The sequence below is a fragment of the Oncorhynchus clarkii genome, chromosome 30, assembly GCF_045791955.1.
Source record: "Oncorhynchus clarkii lewisi isolate Uvic-CL-2024 chromosome 30, UVic_Ocla_1.0, whole genome shotgun sequence".
NCBI classification, from domain to species: domain Eukaryota; kingdom Metazoa; phylum Chordata; class Actinopteri; order Salmoniformes; family Salmonidae; genus Oncorhynchus; species Oncorhynchus clarkii.
In genome coordinates, this window is record NC_092176.1 from 13,158,701 (window position 1) to 13,183,925 (window position 25,225).

Below are 25,225 nucleotides of genomic sequence, written 5' to 3' on the forward strand. Positions count from 1 at the left end.
GATCCTTATGGATTACTTACCTCTTCACGTAAACCTAATTTCATTGTTTGAATTTTGCATGCAATTTTATATTGGTCACTTGGAAAGGGATTATACTTTGTTTTGTATTATTGTTCTGGCACATTGACATTGACTCGGCACTTCTCCCTTTTTACACTGGTGAATTCCATGCATGTTGCAATTGCCAGTTTTGGTGACAGACAATGTGGAGGTGTAAACCTTTACCCATTACCCACTGGTTAAATGTTGTAGAGAGTGTGTGAAATTATATTTAACTGACTGAGTTGACTCTTTGTAGTATTCATGAGACAGATTTAATATGTGAATAAGTTGGGGAATTCTACCCCAAATCCATAAGTAAAAAGCAGACATTTAGAAATTAGGTTTTGTTAAGCATCATGATTATTCTGGCCTTTGTCATAGATTGCGATTTGTTTGACACAGGGCTTTGTTTAAACTGGTAAGGGGAAATGCAAAGCTTTGCATCTTTTTTAAATTGACCTCTGTCACTAAAAGGTGTAAAGTGCTAGAATAGTTGGGTCAGCAAGAATATGATTGTATTAGTGATTTACCGTCTATGAGATTTGGTTTTGTTCATAAAGGGATTTAAAATGTTGTTTATCAATATGTGTTCTGATGTTCCAGAAGTGAGCTAACAAGAGTAGACCTCTTAAATATCTTAGCCTCTGGCCCCACCTCTCTAGTCAAAAGAAATGTCATAGCCTGTTAAAACAGATCATCTCATGTTTCAAGGCATTGGAACCTGTTAAAGAATGGATACAAATATGCGAAGTGTCTTTCATTCACATATGTATCAAGCCATCATCCAATACATTATTGTATAAGATCCTATGTGTGTTGTGTTTTTTGTTACCACTATCAGGCTTCACAGATTGGTTTCCATTTTGTAAACACACACACACGCACACACCTGATAAGCTAGCTAACATTGCAAATAATAAAGTAACTAGCTTCTTTCACTTTGACAATGTGGTCAAACTAGCTACAGTATCTATATTAATACGGTTGTAATAGTCAAACTCATTTGTTGTCATTTTTGGTTGAAAAGGTAAAAGGTCAGTGGTGAAACGGCAAATCGAGTAAGAACATTTTCTCAGAGTTTCAACTTGTAAATCCGATTTGCAGGAGCGTTCTGGGGAAATTTCCCACTGGGAACTGGGAACATAGGAGCTTTCGATAACTCGGATAGCACGTGAACGCTGCAATAAGACAAGGAAAATGGGTTATGGCTGGTTTTCTACATTCTCTCTGGTAGTATAAGGCATACTATCAATGTATGTAAAGTTTAGACATATGTAAACAAAGATCGTAGAATTAGGTTTAAAAACGTGTACATTTCCCTTGTATTTATTTATTTGTTTACATCCTCGCGTGGTTATTTTGCGTGTCCCACCCATATGCAAATAAACGTGATTACGTTGCGTCCACGTCGCGCAGAATATTGGGTTGAGGCAGACACTCTGAGGTTGAAGAATCGCGGCGATGGCGACTTGGCTCTTCTACCCGACGGATTGAAAGTGGCCTCGGATATGACTTGTATGTATTTCTTAAAGTGTAGTTTATTGCAAACCCGGTGCACGGATCTTCAATTGAATGATTTGGCATTTCCATTCTCATTGCTTTATACATGGTGAGTACGCCGGTTGTCTCCTTGCTTCGGTGTGTTTTGACAGAGGCCTCGGTTTTGGGGTCCGCCCTCCATCTCATAACAACAACAAAAACTGTTCCAGGCAGACAGAGAGCTAGCTAGCAATTGCCAGTGCTGACTGAGTAGCTACGATGAGTAACTAACTGTAGGGGAAGACGAAGCAAAGCTGCTTTGTATCCAAACAGCAACACATCAAAATCATAAAGCGACCTATCATTATCAAAGCGTAACGTTAGTTAGCTGCTAGCTAGGTTACGTACGTATTGTTTCGATAGAATGTGTTTAACTAGCGCTTAGTTAGCTAACGCGTTAGCTAAGATAGAAAACTGGTGTAAACAGTTGGATACGTTAGGTTTGATTGATCAGAGACAAATATGGCAAATTGTTAACGTGAATTGGCTAACTAGTACTACAGACTAGTCTGGTAAAATGGTCCGTAGTAAATGTTTACTTAGGGCCATGATGTGCGTCGACGATAGTGACTGACACTGACAGAGAATGGATATTCGGAGTTAAAAAAACAGCTAGTTAGCTAATCGTACGTGTATGATTATTCTCGCGAACTAATGTTAATCTTGAGTTGGCTAGTTAGCTAGATAACTATCTAATTATGTTTGTTGAAATGGCTGTTTTTCTACAGCTCTTTCGCCTTATAGTTGAGGCCGTTAGCGAACGTTACATAGTTTATATATTCCCATTGCCTTGCTAGCTAAATCTCTGTAAAGAAAACAGTCAAGACAAACTGCTAACGTTCATCAACAACGTTATCTGGAAGTTTATGATTGGATGAATTATTATACGTAACCTTTAATACAAGTATTGGGAAAGTTATAGATCACTCGTGATTCACCCAGCTAAAGCCAGGCACAGGACATGCTCTTAACTCTAAAATAAATACATTTTATTCGGCTGGATAGATATATTTTGATAATGAGGACTATGTGTCAGCATTACAGCTAGACCTATTTATGCACATGCAACTCCTCAACCTTCACTTTCCCCAATAACCTTACACGGATCCTGTCTCTCTTTCCTCATGATTTTGGTAATTTAGCAGACACTCTTATCCAGAGTGAGTGAGTGCAACCATTTTCATATTTGTTAGCGCGGGTCCCCTGTGGGAACCCACAACCTTGGCGTTACAAGTGCCATGCTCTTAACAACTGAGCCACGCCGGACCTCATATCCTCTTCATGTCACAGAGAGTGGAAGTATTCACTTTGAGAGATGATGGTTTAAGCCTTTGGTTGAGTGCTGCAGGTTCAGATTAGATGCATGGAAGTCACATGACAGGACCAAGGGGCTTAGCCTGCCTTGTGTGACTCTGAACACAGAGCCAGACTGAGCAGAGGTTATGGGTCACGAGCCCGCTGAGGTAAACATGCTGATGTGTGTCTGCAGGCCAGTGTGTGCGACATAGATACGTTTTATCAGTCAGTGCCAGCAGGGAGGAGCAGGGTGCCTCTGGAGCATGCACTAGCGCTCAGTAAAGTGACAGAATGACATCCCTTTAGGCCGAGCCTAGGTCTTCTCAATCTACACTGAACAAATATGTAAACGCAACATGTAAAGTGTTGGTCCCATGTTTCATGAGCTGAAATAAAATATCCCATAAATCTTCCAGATGCACAAAAAGTTTATTCATCTCAAATGTTGTGCACAAATGTGTTTACATTCCTGTTAGTGAGTGTTTTATCCTTTGTCAAGATAATCCATCCCTGGGGCGGCAGGTAGCCTAGTGGTTAGAGCATTGGACTAGTAACCGAAACTACTAGGGGTAGCTGAGGAGTATATCTGTCTGTAATAAAGTATTTCTGTCAGCTGGGCATGGCTCCCCAGTGGCCGGGCATGGCTCCCCAGTGGCCGGGCCTAGGCCCACCCATGGCTGCGCCCCCACCCAGTCATGTAAAATCCATAGATTAGGACCTTATTTATTTCAATTGATTGATTTCCTTATATGAACTCTAACTCAGAAAAATTGTAGAAATTCTTGCATGTTGTGTTTATATTTTTGTTCATTAAAAGTTGGTTCAGGTTCTACGCTTCAGAAAGGGCGCATTGGGTGCACTGGGAATTTTGTCTAGTCACTGCTAGACAGGTCAAACTCAGTGGCATGCTCCAGAGGGGGTGTGTGTGATCCTGAACCTGTCAATCAACTGTCTTCCCTTGATCAGGTTTCAGTCTGCAGGTTCTGACATTTACAAGCATTTTGTGGGCCTGCAGGCAGGTTGCATATCTTGAACAGAGATGAGACAATGAATGTGCAATGTAAAATAATGTGAAATTGCTCTGTTGTACAAAGAGCAGAGATGGATTTCTGTTTCACAGCTGGTTCTGACACCATGCTCTTAACAGTTGGTTTGTTGGTTCTGTGTTGGTTTGGGACCTTGTAGTACTTGACCTGGTCTTCAGCCAAGACCTACAGCACCATCTGGGAGAGTTTTTCAGTTTCTATTTCAAGTTAAAGATGACATGACAGGTCTCTTGCAAAATAATGTCTTTTTTTTTTTTAAATTCACATTAACCAAATGCTTTATGACTAGACCTAAATATGAAATGTTTGGCAGTCTTATTTTTGTCATGCTCTGTGCATGAAATATAGCACAGTTTTGTATTTTTAATTTAAAGAGTCTCACTAACATTGATGTTCGTGTTGATTGATGAGCATAGTAAACTGTGGCTAAAGTGTACTAGGTAAATTTCGTCTTTCCGTTCCCCAGATGTTTGTGGTGTCTCTCACCTACTTGCAGTCTACTATAACCACCAGCACAGCTATGTTTACCAGGGAATGAAAGGGTCTATTGTAGATTGAATGTTCCAGTGAAAAGTAAGCAGTTTGCAATGTTTAGAAGAGTTAGCAAGTTAACCATTTTATTCATTCCTTAGAACTCATTTGGTATTCTCTCTTTTCCTACAGAATTCAATGTCTTCACTCTAAGTCACATTTTCACAACGGGATCATCAGGATAGCACCTCATCTGTTGCTAGTTCTCTTTGGTGAGTTGTAAAACCGGTGCACACCACAGTACTCACTAGGCAATTTGTTGAGCTTCCTATCATTTTTAAGTGACGTTGAAAATAACATTCTGGTCTGTATGAAATGTTCCACACGTGACACAGAATGTCTGTTTGTGTGCCCTACCCTCCAAATCCAGCGACTGCGGGGTATTACTCTCATCCATGTGGTCACTGGAATAAGATGCACGTTAAATGAAAAGACAAGGTTCCAGTTTGTGCAGAAATCAAATGAGATTGTTGTGTTATTTAGTAGTAAAGCATTAACAGCACCTTTCTTTCCCCGTCTTCCACTGTTTACAGACTGAGATTTGGGGTCAAGTGAGGAAGGCATGTGTTCCTTGTCCAGTGACCCACACTCCTTCACAGGGGCCATGGTAAAGTGCATCCTGATCATGGCGTTTTCTGTCTACCAGTACAGAATAGCTGCTGTCTGTATGTGTCTGCATAATCGGAACTCTCAATTGATTGTCAGCCTTTTTAATCGGCTGTGTTTACTGGTAGCCAGATGGTTGCATCAGACGCACTGTCAAAGTTTCACCCTGTCTGATGCCTCGGTAGTGAATATTTGATTTAGACTGGAGGCCTTTGAGGGATATGGAGCAGTATTACACCCTGGTCAGTCATTAAAGAGCGTGTGTGTGTGTGTGTGTGTGTGTGTGACCGTATGTGTGTCTCTGACCGGGTGTATGTCTCTGACCGGGTGTATGTCTGCCAGGATTGACATTAAGAGTAGCCCTATAGCGCGGGGCAAGTGATTTGCCTGAAGGTCAAGTGCCTTTCAGACTTTACTGTCAATCGCTGATGTGTATGTGTGTCTCTGCCTGTGTCTGTTATGCGTTCCTGTGCCTGCCCCCTGGCTGGCCCCTGCAAAGTGTTACCCCAGCCGTGCAGACGGGACACTGTCAGCTTGGCTCCCAGACAGCGGTCAGTTGGTTGGTTGGTGGGGCTGAGGTAGCAGCCCCTGTCCTTTCTGTCATGTCTATGGACCACCCTAATCTCTCTTTGTCCCTGGCACTAGTGCCATCATGCTGTCACTGGACTCATAGACCTAACCTAACCTAACCGCTCAGGGGCTCCAGCCCCCTGTTTTTTGGTCCCTGAATAAAAATAATTGAACTGATTCTGTGTTCATGCCACACATTCCCATCAAATAAACCCTCTGTGGGTTTCTAAGATATGCTGACCTTCTATTGGGCAGTAGATATGCAACATCTAAGAGCTCCTCACTATAGCATGGAAGGGGGCAGACAGTTTGCAAATGGATACCAGTTGAATGGATTTAATTTGGGCCTTGATTGTTTTTAAACACACTTGGTTGTAAATAGATTACTTATGATATTTTCTACTTGGCGAAGTGTGCTCTGTAGCCGGTGTCTGTTTTCTGTCTCAGAACTGGATTGCACAGACCCGCTTTAGTGTCATGCCAGGCTGTCAGCCAGAGTTGAGGCACTTTTAGCAGTGGACTTGTGTGTGTGTGTGGAGAATTGAGAGATTGCACAGGGATGATTCAAGACAACACACCTATTGAGAGTTTGTTTTAGCATCAACACTCTATCTTCCTTTGGCTTCATCATTGTCTATTTGAAATCCTATTCAGTGAAAGTTACTGTTAGAGGTATGAAAATTGAGGTTAAATCTGGGAGTGGTTGGAGAATGGCTACAGTTGAAGGTGCTTGTAACCAGTGAATGGGGATAGTAGTGGACTATTGAGTTATTTTACAAGACACGGGTAATGATATTCCACATCAACTACACATTTTCTGATTGGCAGGAGGAGGAGGAGGAGGGGCAGGAGAGCATGGAATGTATCCAGGCCAATCAGATCTTCCCCAGGAAGCCCCCAGTCCTGGAGGAGGAGAGCCTGCAGGTGAGAACACTAGATGTCTGGGCTGGTTAGCACGATGACAAGTCATGCCAGTTATCGCAAAGTCATTTCTATACGTGTGTCAAGTATGTGTAATGGTCATGTCTGCACATAGTTGTGTTTTTATATGGCACCTCCTCTTCAAGTGATACGCTTCTGTGCCCTTTGATCTCTTCCCTCCCATGGTGGCAGGTGCCCTTTCCCGAGCTGCATGGCGAGTTCACAGAGTACGTGGGTAGAGCGGAGGATGCCATCATCGCCATGTCCAGATACCGCCTCCACATCAAATTCAAAGAGTCCATCGTCAACGTAAGTACTGCTGACTAACTAAGTGAAGGCTAGGTAGTTGGAAAGCACACAGTTTAATTTCAGTGTCTGAAGCAACTCTGCAGCTGGCCAGGACAGTGACACCCTATTGTCTCCAGTCTGTCTGTGTATCGAGACTTTTTATGAATGGAGACTGCGTGCTGGGGCCAGTGACAGTATGCCACTACTGTTGTGGTGGCCAGGCAGACTGTCTGGAGAGGGCATTTAGATGGACTTGGTGATAGTCATTGGCAGCGGTGCCGCGTGACTGTTCTCAGCAGGTCTGCTTTTGCACTCGGTCCTTTGCTTTTCTCTTTCCACTTGCCGTTGCCATGGTTGCGACAATCCCGTCAGTGATGCACAACACATTCACCCTCTCCCCCTTTTGCCATGTTGGCTATATAGAGATTGTATTTGTTACCAATGTCTTGTGATTTCGAAATGAACATATCATTACGCTGGTTTTATGGCCAATTCCCTCCATTTACTAACAAATGACACTGCTTTATTTCCTCTCACCATCCTGACATGGTACAGTAATAGTACTGTAGTCATGGTACCATAGTAATAGTGCAATAGTACTGTAATAATAGTACTATAGTAATACACAGCCTTGTTGTGCAGGTTCTGCTCCTTTTGGATCAGCATGATATAGTGTATGGTATGTAAAACATGTAGGCCTATGTCACACACAATACATTTGTGTTCCAGTCGCATCCACACTAACAGTTTACTGATCTGTTGTTCCAGCTCTTACCACGTAGCCGACCTATTTGGTTTTATGCCATTGTTGCAGTCAGTCAATCATGTGTTTTATATTGTAGCGAACTGTCACTGTGTTCCATGCAACAGAGTGCGCGTTCTCTTCACACCCATTTGGATAGGATGGTAAAAGCGCTGGCGACACATGGCTGTGGTTCATCGCTCACAAATCTGCCAGTGGGGGCGGGAGGCGCAAAGAATGGAGCGAGAGAACTCAGTGAGGCAGGCCGTTGATTTCATTGTGTGGCCCAGATTGGAGCTGTAGATTGCAGAGCAGGAATTAAAACAGAGCTGTGGGATGTGAGACTAAGGAATCTGTGGACAGTCAACAGGCTCAACAGAGACACGGCTTTAATTCAGTTTCTCTTTTCTCCTGTTTTCAACTACAGAGTGAGAGTTGTGAGGTGTCAGTAAGTGCCTACCCAGCAGCCCCTGCATGCCCAGTGTGGTGCCCTGCCCAGACTGGGCTGGATGACATCATGGCGACGTGTGTGTTAACCCGTTGCATGGCATTGGACTGTGTTGGAGTTGTGACACAGCATTAGCTTCACTCTCAGAGCCACTACAGAAAATAAAATGTGCTTTGGGTGAAACTTTTAGTAAAAGTATGCATTTTTCTTTATAGACTCTTCAAAATCTGCTCAAACATCTTGTTCAAAACATGAATTAATCTAATGTCGTTTTGACGGTATTTGCCTAGATCAGATGAGGGTGTTTATTAGACAGTGTGGGGGAATTTACTGCACTAGGATCCAGCACTTTTCCATAGTGAATCAGTATACGATGGAAGAACATCAAATCAGAAGGCGGTATTCGAGGAGATGTGAAAATGACACAACCTTCGCCTGGAAAATACAGTTTGACAACTAATGCCGCTGGCTTACATTTGCAGCTGTAGGTGTGAAGGTGCAGCATGAGCTCAGATGGATTTCATGGTGACAGCGGTGTAGTCTATAGCACTCCCGGCATTATCACAGTTGACACGAAACACTAACTAGCCTACTAACTGGCTTTGAATTTAGACATTTCGTGGGTGTTGGTGCTGCACAAGCATGTGATTGTGAGTTCTGCTAACTTATTTTAGGATGGCCCCTCGTTCCGATGTTGAGCACATCTAGGCCTAGACCCTGAAGCTAGCTTATTTGTGTGAGCAGGGAGAAAAAATTCAGCCTGCTGGTTTGGAGATTGTGTGACTCTGCTGTTCCTGTGTCTGTGTTTATTCTCTCACCAGGTCCCTCTGCAGCTCATAGAGACTGTGGAGTGTCGTGACATGTTTCAGCTCCATGTCACCTGCAAGGACTGTAAGGTCGTCAGGTAAGACCACTGAAACGATGCATGCGTGTTGCAAATGCTATTTTTATTTTTTTCTCTTTCTCTCTCAAATAAACAATCTTGGTTTAGGTCTATGATTGTGTTGCTTGTCTCCCAGGTGTCAGTTCTCTACATTGGAGCAGTGTCAGGTGTGGCTGAAGCGGCTGAGTGCTGCGGTCCGGCCCCCGTCTCTCCTGGAGGACCTCTTCTCCTTCGCCTTCCATGCCTGGTGTGTGGGCGTGTACGCCGGGGAGAAGGAGCAGCAGGGGGAGCTGTGCAGGCCAGGTAACGCTGGTGGTGATACTGGTGTCCTCTGACCTCTACTCAATTGGTGACAGACATCAGTCCTCACGTCTCCTCTGTGTCCCTGTGTGCCTGTTAGGAGAGCATGTGACCTCCTGGTTCAAGAACGAGGTGGAGAGGATGGGCTTTGACACTCAAAACGCCTGGAGGATATCTGACATCAACAGCAAGTTCAGGTATGCGCAGCCAACCGCCCCCGCTAACAGCCTGCATCCTACAGGGCTGATCTGATTACCAAGCCGCCCAGGGTAGTGCCGTGATGACCGTCTACTGTCCCCCTGCTGCACACACTGCTCTGTGTGTGATACAAGGCTGGTTGTGCTGTTGTCCTCCACTGATAATCAGCCTCATGTAGATAAGGGCCTAGCCCGGGATTAGGTGTCTGGTGATAGGGGCTTATTAGAGGCATCACACAGCCTGTGCTCCTGCTCTAACCACTGTCCCTCTCTCCTCTGGCGTTGACAGGCTATGCTCTAGCTATCCGCAGCAGCTCCTGGTGCCAGCCTGGATCACAGACAAGGAGCTGGAGAATGTGGCAGCCTTCCGCTCCTGGAAGAGATTCCCGGCTGTGGTGTTCAGGTGGGTCTGTCGGTCTTTGTCGTGCGTGAGGAAGAATGGGGTTGTCTGTGAATACAATGCAAAGCAAGGACAACTCCTTTCACCTTGAGGTTTGTTGCACGAGTAAGGGGGGGGATTCTATCTTTGCAAAAGTCATTTTTTGGGGGGGACCCAATCCTCTCACAGGAGACAGTGTTATTGACTCTGGAGGCCAAATGGATCAGTGTTGCTCCATGTTGTTTTTTCACACAGTGTATTTTTTTTCTCAGTTATTTGTCTCCTGACTGTCCCATGCCTCTCTTCTCCTCCAGGCACCAGAGCACGGGGGCTGTGATCGCCCGCTGCGGCCAGCCGGAGGTCAGCTGGTGGGGCTGGAGGAATGCAGACGACGAGCACCTGGTCCAGTCCATCGCCAAGGCCTGTGCTGTAGATGGCAGCTCCCGTAAACACCTGGCCATCGGATCCTACACCAACGGAACCAATGAAATCAACGGCACCAATGACCTCGTCGACACAGACTTCGGTCAGTCCTTAACATGCACACGTACCTCACACAGTGCTGAAGCAGCACCTTCCAATCTGTTTGTGTGGCTTTGCTGTGGACATTTGGTTAAGCGATGTGGCTTGTCTGGTAAAGTGAGGGGCCTTTGACTCGGAGAGAGCAGACCACATAACTCAGCGCAGGTTCACTGTCATGTGGAGTGTTTGATTTATGTTCAATCAGATTTATATCACAAAAATAAATGTCATTTGATAATACTGACTGTTATAAGCTATGCAGAGATTTAATTAGTTGTCTCTCTTTGTTTGTCAGAATCGTCCCTGACGAACAGCTCGGAGGTGGAGACGCTGGCCATCCAGCCACAAAAGCTGTTGATCCTGGATGCCAGGTCCTATGCAGCGGCTGTTGCCAACAGAGCCAAGGGAGGGGGCTGTGAATGCCCAGGTAAGACGGCTCATCTCTGAGCCAGTGGCTCCAGTAGACTGAGGTCGATGGGTTTGCATGAAAGCAGGTTATTGTCAACTTAATGCCAACATAGCAACTGTCCTCACTATCCGCACTATTTTCTGCACTAAAGTAGTTGTTTTGGTAGTAATGATGTGTTATTTAACCACAAACGGACTCTCACCATGTCCTACTCCATACAGAGTACTACCCCAACTGTGAGGTGGTGTTCATGGGCATGGCCAACATCCACTCTATCCGCAAGAGTTTCCAGTCCCTGCGCTTCCTCTGCACCCAGATGCCCGACCCGGCCAAGTGAGTTCTACCTCTAGCACTGCAGTGGAGCTCCGTTAAGATTGGGCTCACAGTCCAAAATGTATTACACAAGCAGCAACTCCCTACCCCACTCCAGTTTGTTGTCATGGTGGTGGAGTAACTGTAGTAACTCCAGCTGTGTTTTGGCCTAGGCCACACATTTGGCTTTGGTTTAGGGAGAGCTGGCCCAGCCCCAAAGTAAACAATCTCTTTCCATCTGAACTCAGAGATTCCACCCGCCGTTTTGTAATTGAATCACAATGACTCCCTTGAAGCAAGAGCACACTGTTGAAACTACTCAGACAAGACAATGGCCAAAGTTTTTCATAACAAGAATTCAGACATATTAAAGATGCATATTTTTCATTTGGGACATCTTGAAAACACCCTGTTATGTTTTGTTTGTATTACTCATTACATTTGGAGCAGGTCCTTAGTTTGTCTTTATCTAAGATGGGGAGTGGTGTTTATAAGTCAGTGCTTAGTGCTTGGTGGGACTGAGTGTATGTGAGTGGTTTGTGTACACTACAGTGAAGCTGTGTATTCAGGAGATGATGCCATTCTCTCTGTAGCTGGCTGTCTGCTCTGGAGAGCACCAAGTGGCTGCAGCACCTGTCTCTGCTGCTGAAGGCGGCCCTGCTGGTGGTGAACGCTGTGGACCGCGACCACAGGCCCGTTTTGGTGCACTGCTCTGACGGATGGGACCGCACGCCCCAGATCGCCGCCCTGTCCAAGCTGCTGCTGGACCCATACTACCGCACCATTGAGGTAGGCTGGCTGGGGTGATCATTGGGCCCTGTTACTTGATTTGAAGAGGATCATTTTAGGTTGATTTAATCATTTGACCAGCGGTCTGACGTCTTATCGCACCACTAGTGATGAGATGGGTGTGGTGGATGCATGCTGCATCGGAGCTTCTCAAAGTCATCAGGGGGCGTGGTCGAAGGGTGCGCACCTCGTCTCTGCTGTCACATCCAACCTGGTTCGATATTTGCTTTTAATGCAGACGAGAGCATTGAATCCAGTTTGACAGATATAAGCTGGTGAAGGGTACCATGAGTTTTACGGTGCGTTCAAGACAACTGGGAACTCTGTTAAATACGAGGTCTAATAATGGCGTCAGTGATCTTCAGGTTGGAAAGTTGGACTTCTTTCTAGAGGCCCAAGTTCCCGAGTTGGAATTCTGAGTTGGATGACCGTTCAAAACTATTTTTCCCAGTCGGAGCTAGTTTTTGTTGTTGTTTTTGTTTAGACTTCCCAGTTGTTTTGAATGCTGCATTAATGCTCAGTGGGAGACTGCAGGGTATTCCCTTTTGAGTCAGGACCCAAAACTCATCCGTAGTGACCAGTGAATGCATTCGGTCACATGACAGCTCAATCAGCTGTTCGATTTCACTTACCGGCATGTCATCTGAGCCAGGATCACAGTCAAACGGATTGGGAAGTAGGTCCCAAAGTGCTTTTCCAAGCCTCTGTGGTGAGCAGTCACCACTCGTGTGGGACACTTGGTGCTGCTTTTTGTTAGAAACATGCACAGCATGGTTGACTTTTGAAAGACTCTCCACCAATGAGAATTCTTTCCTCTGAATCGAGTGACATCTGTAGAATGTTTTTGTATTTCCTATGCATGCTTGCGTTCCGTTTCCCAAGTATGTCCGTTACATAGGCAAGGAGACCGTCTTTTCATTACACAAAGTTAAGAAAATCCTTTAAAAATAATATATATATATATATTTTACATCTATTGTGAATGACAACAGTCCTTCTCTCAACGGGAAAAGTCTTTGCAACACTCCCCCTTGATAACCACCGAGCCTCGGTGTGAAATAGTTTTGTAATGTTCTATCAGAGCAGTGGATATGTTTTGATGTTTACAATCAAAGTTGCCTATTGCAGTGTATCTGAGTTCTGTGCTCAGCTCTTGCTGCTAGTTGCTCTCGGCGTATCATACAATGCGTCCATGTGGCAGAGGGAGACATTAATAACTAGAGGGCAGAGGCGTGCCTGCCGTCCCGCCATAGATGGAGCCGCATCTGTGCAAAGCCCACCATTCGATCCCAAGGAAACTGTTTTTCGTCAATATACCCGCTCCGCACACTGAACATCCCCTGTGCTGTTTCATAGTCGGGAATTGTGAGACAGAACAATATGTGCTCGTGAATAGCATCCTGCGACATGTACAGTACCAGTCAAAAGTTTGGACACACCTACTCCATTCAAGAGTTTTCTTTATTTTTACTATTTTCTACATTGTAGAATAGTGTAGACATCAAAACTATGAAATAACGCATATGGAATCATATAGTAACCAAAAAAGTGTTACACAAATCAAAATATATTTTAAGTTCTTCAAAGTAGCCACCCTTTGATGACAGCTTTGCACACACTTGGCATTCTCTCAACCAGCTTCACCTGGAATGCTTTTCCAACAGTCTTGGAGTTCCCACATATGCTGAGCACTTGGTGGCTGCTTTTCCTTCACTTTGTGGTCCAACTCATCCCAAACCATCTCAATTGGGTTGAGGTCGGGTGATTATGGAGGCTCGGTCATCTGATGCAGCACTCCATCACTCTCCTTCTCAGTCAAATAGCCCTTACACAGCCTGGAGGTGTGTTTTGGGTCATTGTCCTGTTGAAAAATAAATTATAGTCCCACTCTGCGCAAATCAGATGGGATTGCGTATCGCAGCAGAATGCTGTGGTAGCCATGCTGGTTAAGTGTGCCTTGAATTCTAAATAAACCACGGACCGTGTCACCAGCAAAGCAGCCCCACACCATCACACCTCTTCCTCCATGCTTCACGGGGGGAATCACACATGCTTAGATCATCCGTTCACCTACTCTGCGTCTCACAAAGACACGGCGGTTAGAACCAAAGATCTCAAATTTAGACTCATCAGACCAAAGGACAGATTTCCCCCGGTTTAATGTCCATTGCTTGTGTTTCTTGGCCCAAGTAGGTCTCTTCTTCTTATTGGTGTCCTTCAGTATTGGTTTCTTTGCAGCAATGCTTTCACTCAGTCTCCTCTGAATAGTTGATGTTGAGATGTGTATGTTACTCAGCAATTTCTGAGACTGGTAACTCTAATCAACTTATCATCTGCAGCAGAGTTAACTCTGAATCTTCCTTGGCCAGTTTCATCATAACGCTTGATGGTTTTTGTGACTGCACTTGAAACTTTCAAAGTTCTTAATTGTTTTGATTGACTGACCTTCATGTCTTAAGAGAAATGACAGTCCATCATTACTTTATCTTATTTGAGTTTTTTTTGCCATAATATGGACTTGGTCTTTTACCATAAGTTTATTTGGTTATGTCATGATTCCATATGTGTTAGCCATTCACCGTGGGAATGATTCAAGTGCAACAGTGAAGTGCGGCCTTTTCCTATGATCTAAGGGCACTTTCTGGTTTAATTTTCTTTTTAGATTTAGATTTAGATTTTTAAGGTTAACCACATTACAAAGATGATGTTATATCTCAAAAAGCTTGTATCTTTTTTTGTATATTAAAAAACATGCGCTGGCACACACTCAGAATAAAAGTTTGTGTGGAGGTGCTGACACAGTGAAGGCCCAGGGATGCCGAACCGTTGGTAAATAACCATTTAATTGCCTGGAGTTTATACATGGAGTGTGCAACTTTCTTTCTTTTGTTATGTTTTCCTCTTTTTTTGTATATAACATTTTTCTCACAAGATTTTGGAAATTCTCCTGCGACTCCATTTTCATATCGGGCGATCCCACAGTTTGCGAACCGCTGAATTAGACATAAACCGAGACACATTTACATGGCTGGCTGAAATAAATATTTGCCCGGTATTGTCCTATTTGAATTAAAATGCACCTCTAACTGTTGATATATTCTCTCTGCAGGGTTTCCAGGTGCTGGTGGAGACTGAGTGGCTGGACTTTGGTCATAAGTTTGCTGACCGCTGTGGCCACGGGGAGAATTCAGAGGATCTGAACGAGCGCTGCCCGGTGTTCCTGCAGTGGCTGGACTGTGTGCACCAGCTGCAAAGGCAGTTCCCATGCTCCTTTGAGTTCAATGAGGCTTTTCTGGTGAGGAGGACCAGAATGGATGAATAGAATGGAATCAAACTCACTTAGTCATTTAGAATCTGAGAATTGAGAGTTGGATGCAACTCAAATGTTTATATTTGGATTAGTGTGAATTACAGTCATTTATTGGAGTGAGTTACTGTTTTATATCTGGCTGTGAGACCGGGATCTGTAATTACCATGGAGAGTGCTGTAATATTTTAGGCTCAGAGATGCATAGAATTTTTACTTTCACTATCATGATCATACCTGGGATTTGAGCATGCTCCTACGTGTGTGTGTGTGCAGGTTAAAATGGTGCAGCACTCCTACTCCTGTCTGTTTGGCACCTTCCTGTGCAACAGTGGGAAGGAGAGAGAGGACAGGCGCGTTCGGGAGAGGACTTGCTCCGTGTGGTCACTGCTGCGACCAGCCAACCGCGTCTTGAGGAACATGCTCTACTCCTCCCACTCCGAGACTGTATGTCTGAGCTCTTTTTGCTCACCCCTTTCATATTGGAACATTCACTGCATGCCTCCGATACAATGGGGTGACTTTTAGGGAACACCCTGGAGTGCTATAACTTATATTTGTCTACTTAAACTGTTCACGGTCCTAGACCTAAGCAATGTCATTTTATCTATTTAAAACTGTGTTTTTGTGGCCACTTAGTTGCCGTTGTACTTTTTTTTGCCTTGCTTGCTCAAGTGTGAATATTGTTTTCTGTCACATGTATTTATTTACAAGCCCCTTCTATATCTAAAGTTGTGGCTGTTGTTGTAGGTGCTCCACCCTGTGTGTCACGTGCGTAACCTGTTGCTGTGGACGGCAGTCTACCTGCCCAGCTCCTCCCCCACCACCCCCTCTGATGAGTCGTGTGCACCGTATCCTGTGCCAGGTGCCAACACAGAAGACACACCCCTGGGCAGGTGAGCCTGCCACTCGACCATTTCCTCCCTGATATAAGGAGGGCCCCACAGCATAACCTGCTCAGCTGGCCTAACTGCTTTTGACTCGCTCAATGATTTGTCTGGGAGATGCACCGAGTTTTGTCCTCTGCTTATTTTATCTCTTGATTTTTGTCAGTGTCAGTTAATCCTCTAAATTCTAAGCCCTGTCTAAACTGCTATTAGCCAATAGAGACGTGTTGAAGAAGAATAATAATAGTCATATTAGTTTTGTAGGCCAAACCTTTCGGATGCTACAGACGTTCTCGTGAGAAGACCGATTTTCGGGACGTCTCGTGATCTGTCAAACACTGCTCTAGCTCTGCCACCTTTCACAGCAGATGCGGAAGGGCGATATCGTCGGGCCCGCAGAAATTGTAGGCTAAGGGTTAAGGCTGTTTACAACATACCACAAAGTGTTTTGTTTTTGTGACCATTGTTATCGACGATAACTGTGGTGAGGACGTGGTTCAAAAACAATGCTGGAGTCCTTCCATATTTTATTTTCTGTGCAAGCTTAACTGTCTAGTTTTCCCTTGATGATTGGCTCATGGGGATATCGCTTAATTACAATGCTAATCTTACATCTTCTCAATCACTTGAGCTATGCTTCGCTCCATATTTTCCCATTTGTGGACATACTTGTCTTAATCCTGAACACACTGTAGTGATTAGTTGATTATATACCCAACCTCAGCTTCAATCATGAGGCCTCAAAGACACTGAGCCATTGTTTAGGGATGAAAGGCTGTTTTTTTCCCCACATGCTAATCAACTCAATACCTCTTTCCTCCTTCGAAAGACGTCCGAAGACCCGTTCCTTCGATAACTTGCCCAGCGCCTGTGAGCTGGGGAGCTCGCTGGCCCCAAACCGGCGCTCCAGTGACCCGAGCCTGAATGAGAAGTGGCAGGACCACCGGCGCTCTCTGGAGCTCAACATTGCTGTGGGGCCCGACGCAGGGGGAGCTCAGGAACAGGATGGGCGGGCTAACGGCCAGCCTGTAGCAGCAGGGCCTCAGGCAGGCATGGACGACTCTGAGCTGGAGGACAGCCCTGAAGGCCAGCAGACTGAGCTGAGAGACGGAGCCTCCAAGGGGTCAGTAGCAGCAGGAGAAGCGATAGAGCTGTCCATTGAGCTAGCTGTGGCAGAGGGACAGATGGAGAACATTCTCCAGGAGGCAACGAAGGAGGAAGCTGGTGCTGAGGCTCAGCGAGAGGTTAACGCTACTGCTGCCGTGGCTCGATCTCCGATCGATGCTAATGGAACAGAGACTGAGAAAGAGGTCAAGGCAAGTGATGTTGAGACTGATAAACAAGCTAACGCCAATGGGGCTGAGACTACTATAACTAATGGTCATCACCCAGGGAATGGCACAGATGAGCCTGAAGAGGAGTCTGGTGTGTCTCCAGCCAGTCCCCCCCTGCCCACCGATGTGTCCACGGATGTTCCAGAGGAGCAGGAGGCCCTAGAGAGGCAGGAGTCAGAGGAGCTGGTGGAGCAGGTCCTGGAGAACTGTACTGCCCAGGAGGAGCCAGAACACAACCCTACCCCCAGCACAGCCCAGCCAGCCCCCGCTGCCCCTAGAACCTTTACCAATGGCTTTGGAGAGAGGACACCAGAGGAGCCAGAGACAGCTGTGTATCTCCTCCCACTAGAGCCCGAGTCCAGCAGACACCACTCAGAGGCCCTGGTGCAGGCAGACCAGAGGTCTTCCCTCATGGAGAGTTCCACAGAGACTCTGACTGAAGAGGCCTGCAGCAGGCCAGAGGCCCCAGTGCAGGCACCCATCTGCCCAGGCCCCCAGCCCCGCACTGAAGGCAGGAGCCAACTTTCCTGTCTCAGGAGAGTGAACGGGGAGGCAGAGCCAGAGCAGGGGGCATCCAGGACTTTAAATGGAGGACACAAGCGGCCCTCTGTCAGTGCCTTCCAGTCTTTGAGTGCTGAGCCCAGCAGGGAGGGTCTATGTAATGGCGAGAGCTCAGAGGGGGAGCCCTGTGGTGGCCCTCACTGGGCCAAGGTGAATGGGGAGCGGGCCCAACTGAGCCGCCAGGTCTCCCTGGCCTCCTGCAGCTCCCTGACCCTCCATCGCCGGGGCAGCTGCTCCCAGCACCGCTGCCTCCACACCTTACTGGGGCGCCGCGCCGCCACGCCCAGCCCCGAACAGCCGGCCCGCAGTCACCTGGACGACGACGGGCTGACGCTGCACATGGACACCATCCAGCAGCGGCTGAGGCAGATTGAGGCAGGCCACCAGATGGAGGTGGATATGCTGAAGAAGCAGGTGCAGGAGCTGTGGAGCCGCCTGGAGAGCCATCACCACGCAGCGTCCCTCAGGATCAACGGAGACATTGGAGACGAAGTGGTAAGACCCAGGCTCGCCCTGCAGAGGGAGAACTTTTCAGTTAATTGCTGTAACAGAGTTGATTTGAGTCAGAATTTTCCCAAATTACTTGATCAGACTGACAACGCTGAGGAATTTGTTGTTATATTTGTGAGAAGTAGAGAACTTTTGAGGATCTAGACATTTGAGAGGAGAACCACCTAATTATGACTATTTTAGTAAGATGTGAAATTACAAAGATGCTGAGTTGTCTCATTCCCTCTCACTCAGACCTCAATGACAGACTCGGAGTGTAACCTGGACGCTAACTGCCTGTCGCGCTGCAGCACGGAGCTCTTCTCCGAGGCTAGCTGGGAGCAGGTGGATAAGAATGACACGGAGGTAAGCCGCCTGGCCGAATTGGATGATACACTAGGGGACGTGTATAAGGAGTGGAAGCTGAGTGATGGAGTATAGTGGCTGTAGAGATGCTAGCTGAGAACTTCAATTTGGCTGCCTGTTGCAGGTGACCCGCTGGTACCCGGACCACTTGGCAGCTCAGTGCTACGGGTGTGAGAGTAGGTTCTGGCTCGCCACCAGGAAGCATCACTGCAGGTAACCAACCACAGGCTCTTATCCTTGCTATGGTTTTAACTAGACCCTGGATGCCCTCAGACGCACTGCTATCACTTCTGAGCTAATGAGACTTGGCTAAGGAGACACTACCTCAGTTCAAGCTTGTTGATTTCAGTTTGTTTTGAGTTTCATGCTTTTGTTCCGTATGGGTCTTTTTTGGTTTGCAAATGTGATTTACCTTATTATGCCCGCAGGTGGCACTGATAAATGACAATGAAAGTTGTCATTCTATCATTACCGTTCTGTTATAGAAGACAAACATTTCGGGTTTTTTTTCTTCATAGGTCAGATGAATGAATTTCATCTTTTGGTTTTCTCATTTCCTCATTGCTGTCCTTTACTTCCTGTTATGTGGGGGCAGCTTCAACATGTTGCCACTGCTATTTTGATGCCGCTCCAGATGCATTTCCACGCTGCTCCAAAAGACGCATATCAATATGCTTTATCAGTGCTTTTGGCCTACTTGTTTAAAATCATCATTTGCTAATCCATAGTCGGCAAACAAGTTTCCCCCGCAACGTTTTTGTTCACACAATCCTCACAATGCCTCATCGTAGCCTGAATGGGTGCAGCTAAGTTGAGTGTTTTCCCTGTTAGGCAAACTGGAGCTGTGACAAGGTATTTTGGCTTTGAACCCAGCTGTAAACGTGACAATCTTATTGTAACACTGTGTAGGGATGATTGCAGACTTATATGGTGTAATTGAGTGATTATTTGAATGCGATCATTCAAATCAAGGCCATTCAAGACAGACCTTTTCATTCTCTGTGCTACTGGTGTTGTCAAGACGATGGTGAAGGAAAGTTTTTTTGAATCAGAGCCAAAATGGGAGTGGCCTATAACAAAGTGTAGAGTTTGTTAGATATGGAACAGGGAAAGTAGGGGTTTTATCAGTATCTGTGAGTGTGGTAGGGGGAAAAGTAGCCTGTTGCCTGTCCTTGCAGTGCGGACTAGATGAGAGGGCTTGTGAGCCTGGTCTGAGCCAATCTCTGATGTTTGCAATTGTTCCATTCGCTACCCCCCCCCCCCCCCCCCCCCTCTCCTCCACAGTGACAGGGAGCATGTCCAAGAGGCCTGGTGAGATACGGCTCCGCTCTCCCCTCTCACCTACCTTCCCTCTAATCCTGCATCCCTCCACCTTTTTGGTTGACTTCATCCTAACCCACTCCCACCCCATACTGAATGGCTTTACCCCACTCAGTCTCTTTGTTGGCAGTATTCTCTTCAAGAAGCTCAGAGATGGCTCTCCCATGACCCTGATGGTCCGCTCATTTCTGGTCCCGTTGGACGGATGAGCATGAAGCTGAGAGTGGCAGGCAGATGTCTGAAAAGATGATTTAACAACACCTGTTTTTCATGGCAGTGCAAGGGGTGCATTTAGTGAGTGTGCTGTAGTGGAAGGTTGAGGATTTTAGTCCCTTCACCAATACTTCCACCTGGAAACGTCTAATCGGTGACCTAAGTGTTGAGCCGCTAGTCTAAAAAGGTACAGAACAGCAGGAGCATGGTACCCCTCCCCCCCAATAGCACCTCATTATTCTGTACCTAGGCCTGTTCACTTCCTGCCACAGTGCTGCCCCCTGCATCTCTCCCCTCAGCATGCTGCAGGAGTCTGCTGAGTGCTTTAAGACATGATGTGACCAGGCTGGATATAAATGTTGCAGGGGGATTTTAGTGTGTTTATATATATATATACTCTCGGGACCACTTGGAAAGTAGAATTTCCCCTATGAAATGCAGCCAGTCAGGTGAATGCTGCCATTGTGGTGTGTGAGAGACCAGCATGTTCTTACTTGCGAAGTATATGCATGGTATGAGCTCTGCATTAGTTACCTTATGACTAGTTACTTGAAGATAATACATTTATTTGTATTTTATTTAATTATTATTAAGTTGAGCTGTGTGATTTGCTGACCTGCCAAACAATATTGATCCCTGATGTTAGACTGCCATTGCTCTGTACTGGTATCGATGAGGATACTGTTTCTTATCAGGGCCTCACTGTTACAAGTTATGATGGTTATAAAGATCAGGATAAAAAGGGTCTTACTCTTAAATGATGCTTGGGTTTTTGTCTCATACCCACTCACTGACTAAACAGCCCCTCTGTGAGCGAGGCTGAACCTGTGCTGCCTCTGTCTCCACCCTGTAGGAACTGTGGGAATGTGTTCTGTGCCAGCTGCTGCGACCAGAAGATCCCTGTGCCAAGCCAGCAGCTGTTTGAGCCCACTCGTGTGTGTAAGACCTGCTATGGCAGCCTCCAGATCAATACAACTCCCAACCCCATGGAGCTGGAGGAACCAATCACAGCCAGCTCCAACTAAGTACCTGGGAGGGGCTGGGCCTGCCAGCCAGCCACTGACACAGCCAGGCACACTGCTGAGAAGCCCAAGGAGCTGCAGAATGTCCCGTGTGTGTGTGTGTTGCAAAATATGGATTTTCATGTATATAGGCCTGCAATGTCGGATGTAGTGGAGGAGGTGAATTAGGTATTTTTTGTGAGATGCTAAGCACTTTGAGTGGTGGTTATGCACAGGAATGAGTAAATGGGCAGACATATGGAGGGAGGGGGGTGTGTGTGACAACAGACAGGACGGCTGGTATTGTTGGTGGAGGGACTGCGATGGAGTGAGGATAGCCTGCCTGGTCCCACTGGCCAGGGGGGGGGGGGGCACAAGAGTGTCATCTCTGAATGATGCTGCAAAGTCTGAGGGCTTGTGTTCATCTGAAACATTTAAAAAAATGTATTTTTTACCCCCACTCACATTTCTCTCTGACGAGAAGTACCATCATCCATCCTCTAGTAAAAGCTCCAGTGCTTCAGGAACCTCTTCCAGTGTCCAGAATAGGGCTGGACTGTGATGGCAAGACCTTTCAACGACATCTGGGGAACACCTGGATGAACTTGGGCAGAATTCTAACTTGAGTTATGTGTCTGAAGTTGGGACTCTACCCTAAGCAGGGAGAAGATTTGTGAGCCACTGAGATCTAACAAGTGTTAGTTTGAATGGCATCAGGGTATGAATCCTCACCTAGCTGGTTTCACTTTGCCCTCTCTTGGTGTGAATAGGTGCCATAAACCGATAACAGACCGTGTGGATCAGGGGTCAGCAAGCCTGTTCCTGGAGTGACGCAAATATGGCAGGATTTTGTTCCAACTAGGCACCACGCCTGACCAACTGAGCTAATTGATCAGTTCAATGGTTGCCTAAATTAAACACACCTGGTCTTCCGGGTCGGTTAAATCAAACATGAAGTGCCTGCGGCCCTCCAGGACCAGGGTTACCTACTCCTGGTGTTGATAATGTTGACAGCTGGTATTATGACAGACAGCAATTCAGCACTGGCTCTCTCTTACACACGGAGTCCCTGACTGGAAAGAGCATCTGATCTGAATGACAGCACGGTGGTGTTGTCACTTGATATCAAATACATAATACGCTCATGGGTTTTGTCTGCCAGGGAGAGGCTGTGGAAATTAACTCGTTAACTTTGCCTTCATGCCCTTCACTTAAAATTAGGATGACCCCCACCCCCCCCTAATTTACCCAGCAGGCACTGGGACCATGGTGGTGCTGAAGTGGACATGACATCATGTTCCATCCATCACAATCACGGTTTAATAGGAAGTGATGTAATGGTTGTCACTAAGGGATGTGCTTCTGTCATGTTTCTGCATCAGTTTCCTCCTGTAATGACAGGAACTAATTTAACAATATGTCCTTGTTAGCAGGAGGGGTGAACTAATTACCCAACACTGACTGCTTAGTTGCTATTTGTTGAACATGAATTTTTATTGTAGGGCGTTCATTAGAGCCATAAATGCATCACAACGTGTCCCTTTGAACATCCTCATAGCCACCCTTGCATCATGTCCTATATAAACCAAGGAAGTGCTGGATAGTACAAGGTGATGAAATGTATAGTACAGCGTCTGTGTGGAACTTCCAGTGACACTAGAGGGTGCACTTCTCCTGGCTGGTTAGTGCAGTCTTCACCAGCTGAAATGAGATGAGTAGCTTCATTTATCTCCTCAGACACACCTTACCCTGCCCAAGGGCCATTCAATGACCTCCTCGCAGATACATTTTTGTAAAATAAATGAATAAATAATAAATGAAATAATATATTCACATAAGTATATACCATTAAAGAAACTGTATAGAATCCTTGAGTAGTGGTTCACTAAATTAGTCAGCAAAAGTTTTTTTTTTTTTTTTTTTTTTTCATTTATTATTTTTTATTTTATTTTTTTGATTGCAGAAAAAACAAAGATGGATTTTTTTCAGAGGACATGGTGTTACTTTTTTTTTTTGATGCTGCCGTGGTTTTACCTTTTTAATGCTATCACTACCTTTTTTCATTATTTATTGACTTTTTTCTTTTTTTTTTGTTGAATTTTTGTCTCAAATTTAGACAATTGGATTGCCACAGGATAATCAGTGTTTATCAGTAGTGGATCTGAAGGGCCATGAGAAGATGACCCAAATCAATAAGAGATGGCCTATACTCTGACACACTGGTGGTCCAAAACAAGCAACCCTTGCTATACCCCCACTCATAATACATATACACACTACCTCTACCATACACAGATCCAGACAGAAAGTCCACACGTACATGGACACAGAGATCGTCTCCCTGCCCTGGCAGTAGTTCAGATTTGCTTTTCAGATGTTCATAGTCAAGAATAACCTTTTTGTTATTGATTTAGTGTTTTACAAGCTATCAGTTGTAACATTAAAAGTACAAAACAACCCTAGACTATATCATGCCAATCATTAATACTGACACCTGTTGTACTAGCAAGGACACCTAATTGAGTTGCAGGATTTCAGCAAATTTGGTTCTAATTCACACACCTCTATCGGATCAGCCAGCCTATGTGCAAAAGGGCCACTGTATAGTTTGGACAGCCATTTTGTGAACTATTTGAGGGACAAAACTCGGGACTGTTGATTTCTTTCAATGCCCTTTTGAATTGCTTTTAGCATATATGTTTCAATGGGCTGAGCTGAGTAGTCCATAGCTTCAGATCTCGATGCCATGCAGGTCTTTTTGGTTATCATTTCCCAAACTGAGGTTTGACATTGAGGGCTACATAAGGTCCAAAGTAATGTCTGGCCACTAATTTACTTCTGGCTTCCAGCTGTGTCCCTGCCGCCCTCTGCCATGAGGACGAAGCTAGTGGGTATAGGGCCGTTTCACCATCACATGCATGATGGGCACCAAACTTGTCAATCCAACAATCCATTAATGTGAATGGTAAAAATATTTAAGTGACAATGTTTTTGCGCAGCATTTAAGTTTATCAGAGTATACACTGCCACAGAAATACATTGAATAATAAAGCTGAAAATGAAAGTCTGCTGTTCTCGTCAGTATTATGTTACCCACAGAGGGACTCATGAGGAATGAGCCTGTTTTTCTTTCGGTGCTGTTGTGGGGCATGGCTGGATGTGATGGCAATATGTGGTAGGGGTTGTATTTAACGCGCTGTCTGTCTGGAGGATCTCTCGCTACTATTTGACCAGTTGGAGTTTTTAGGGATCTTGGTCTTTTGCTTATTACTGTTTACTGCCCATCAAGTAGTTTCCTGGACGACGCATCGCTGCAATGGCACGGTAATCAGGTGTAAATGCAAGTGTGTTTGGGAGTGTGTGTGTCTCTCTGTCGGCGGGAGACTGGTGCCAAGCAGTTTTAACACAGGTCTGTAACAAAGGGATCACTTATGTGTTTTTCTTTTCCACCTTTTCCCTTCTCTTTAACAAGCACTTTCAACCTTCTCATGTCTCTGTCCAAGAAGACTTTATAGCTGTTTCCTGGAACAGGACATAGCTGTTTGTTTATTATCTATTTTGTTTTGTTGAATTTGCTTTAAAGAGAATTACATTGATGTAGAATTAAAGTAAAATAAAAATGGGCTATTTCCATCTATCATTTGCTAGCCGGAATAATTTCTCATGCAAAAGTTAATGATATGTAAACTGTATGGTGTAAAAAAAATAAATTAAAAAGGCATCTTGACACATTGCCAGGGTAGCTCAATCATGTTTAATGCGTGTACATTTTCAAAATTCAAGAAAACCTTTAGTTATTGTCTTGTATCGATTGTATACTCATTGAATGCAAATTTGTGTAAATACACAACAGAAATCACAAACCCAAAAATCAAGGTAAAACTACTACTTCTGCTCTGAAATACTCATGCTCTTTGATGTGACAAA

General features: G+C 45.3%; 1 protein-coding gene across 9 annotated transcripts; it reads left to right on the top strand.

Annotated features, from left to right (window-relative positions):
- Positions 1 to 1,474: 1,474 nt before the first annotated feature.
- Positions 1,475 to 25,029, top strand: LOC139390191 (phosphatidylinositol-3,5-bisphosphate 3-phosphatase MTMR3-like). 9 transcript variants are annotated; one of them, XM_071137445.1, is made up of 22 exons: positions 1,476 to 1,651; positions 4,587 to 4,666; positions 4,988 to 5,061; positions 6,459 to 6,554; positions 6,744 to 6,860; positions 8,009 to 8,029; positions 8,851 to 8,933; positions 9,049 to 9,215; positions 9,313 to 9,409; positions 9,699 to 9,812; positions 10,103 to 10,314; positions 10,606 to 10,737; positions 10,941 to 11,052; positions 11,625 to 11,820; positions 14,930 to 15,115; positions 15,404 to 15,574; positions 15,878 to 16,023; positions 16,844 to 18,404; positions 18,654 to 18,764; positions 18,889 to 18,977; positions 20,049 to 20,075; positions 21,151 to 25,029. In XM_071137445.1, exons 3-22 carry the CDS (start codon positions 5,017 to 5,019, stop codon positions 21,320 to 21,322), a joined length of 3,855 nt encoding a protein of 1,284 aa, XP_070993546.1. In that variant the 5' UTR covers positions 1,476 to 1,651; positions 4,587 to 4,666; positions 4,988 to 5,016; the 3' UTR covers positions 21,323 to 25,029. The 9 variants fall into 9 exon arrangements, with proteins under 9 accessions (XP_070993549.1, XP_070993555.1, XP_070993546.1 ...); XM_071137453.1 differs by having other exon boundaries at positions 6,468 to 6,554; positions 8,009 to 8,106; XM_071137447.1 differs by having other exon boundaries at positions 6,468 to 6,554.
- Positions 25,030 to 25,225: the final 196 nt, after the last annotated feature.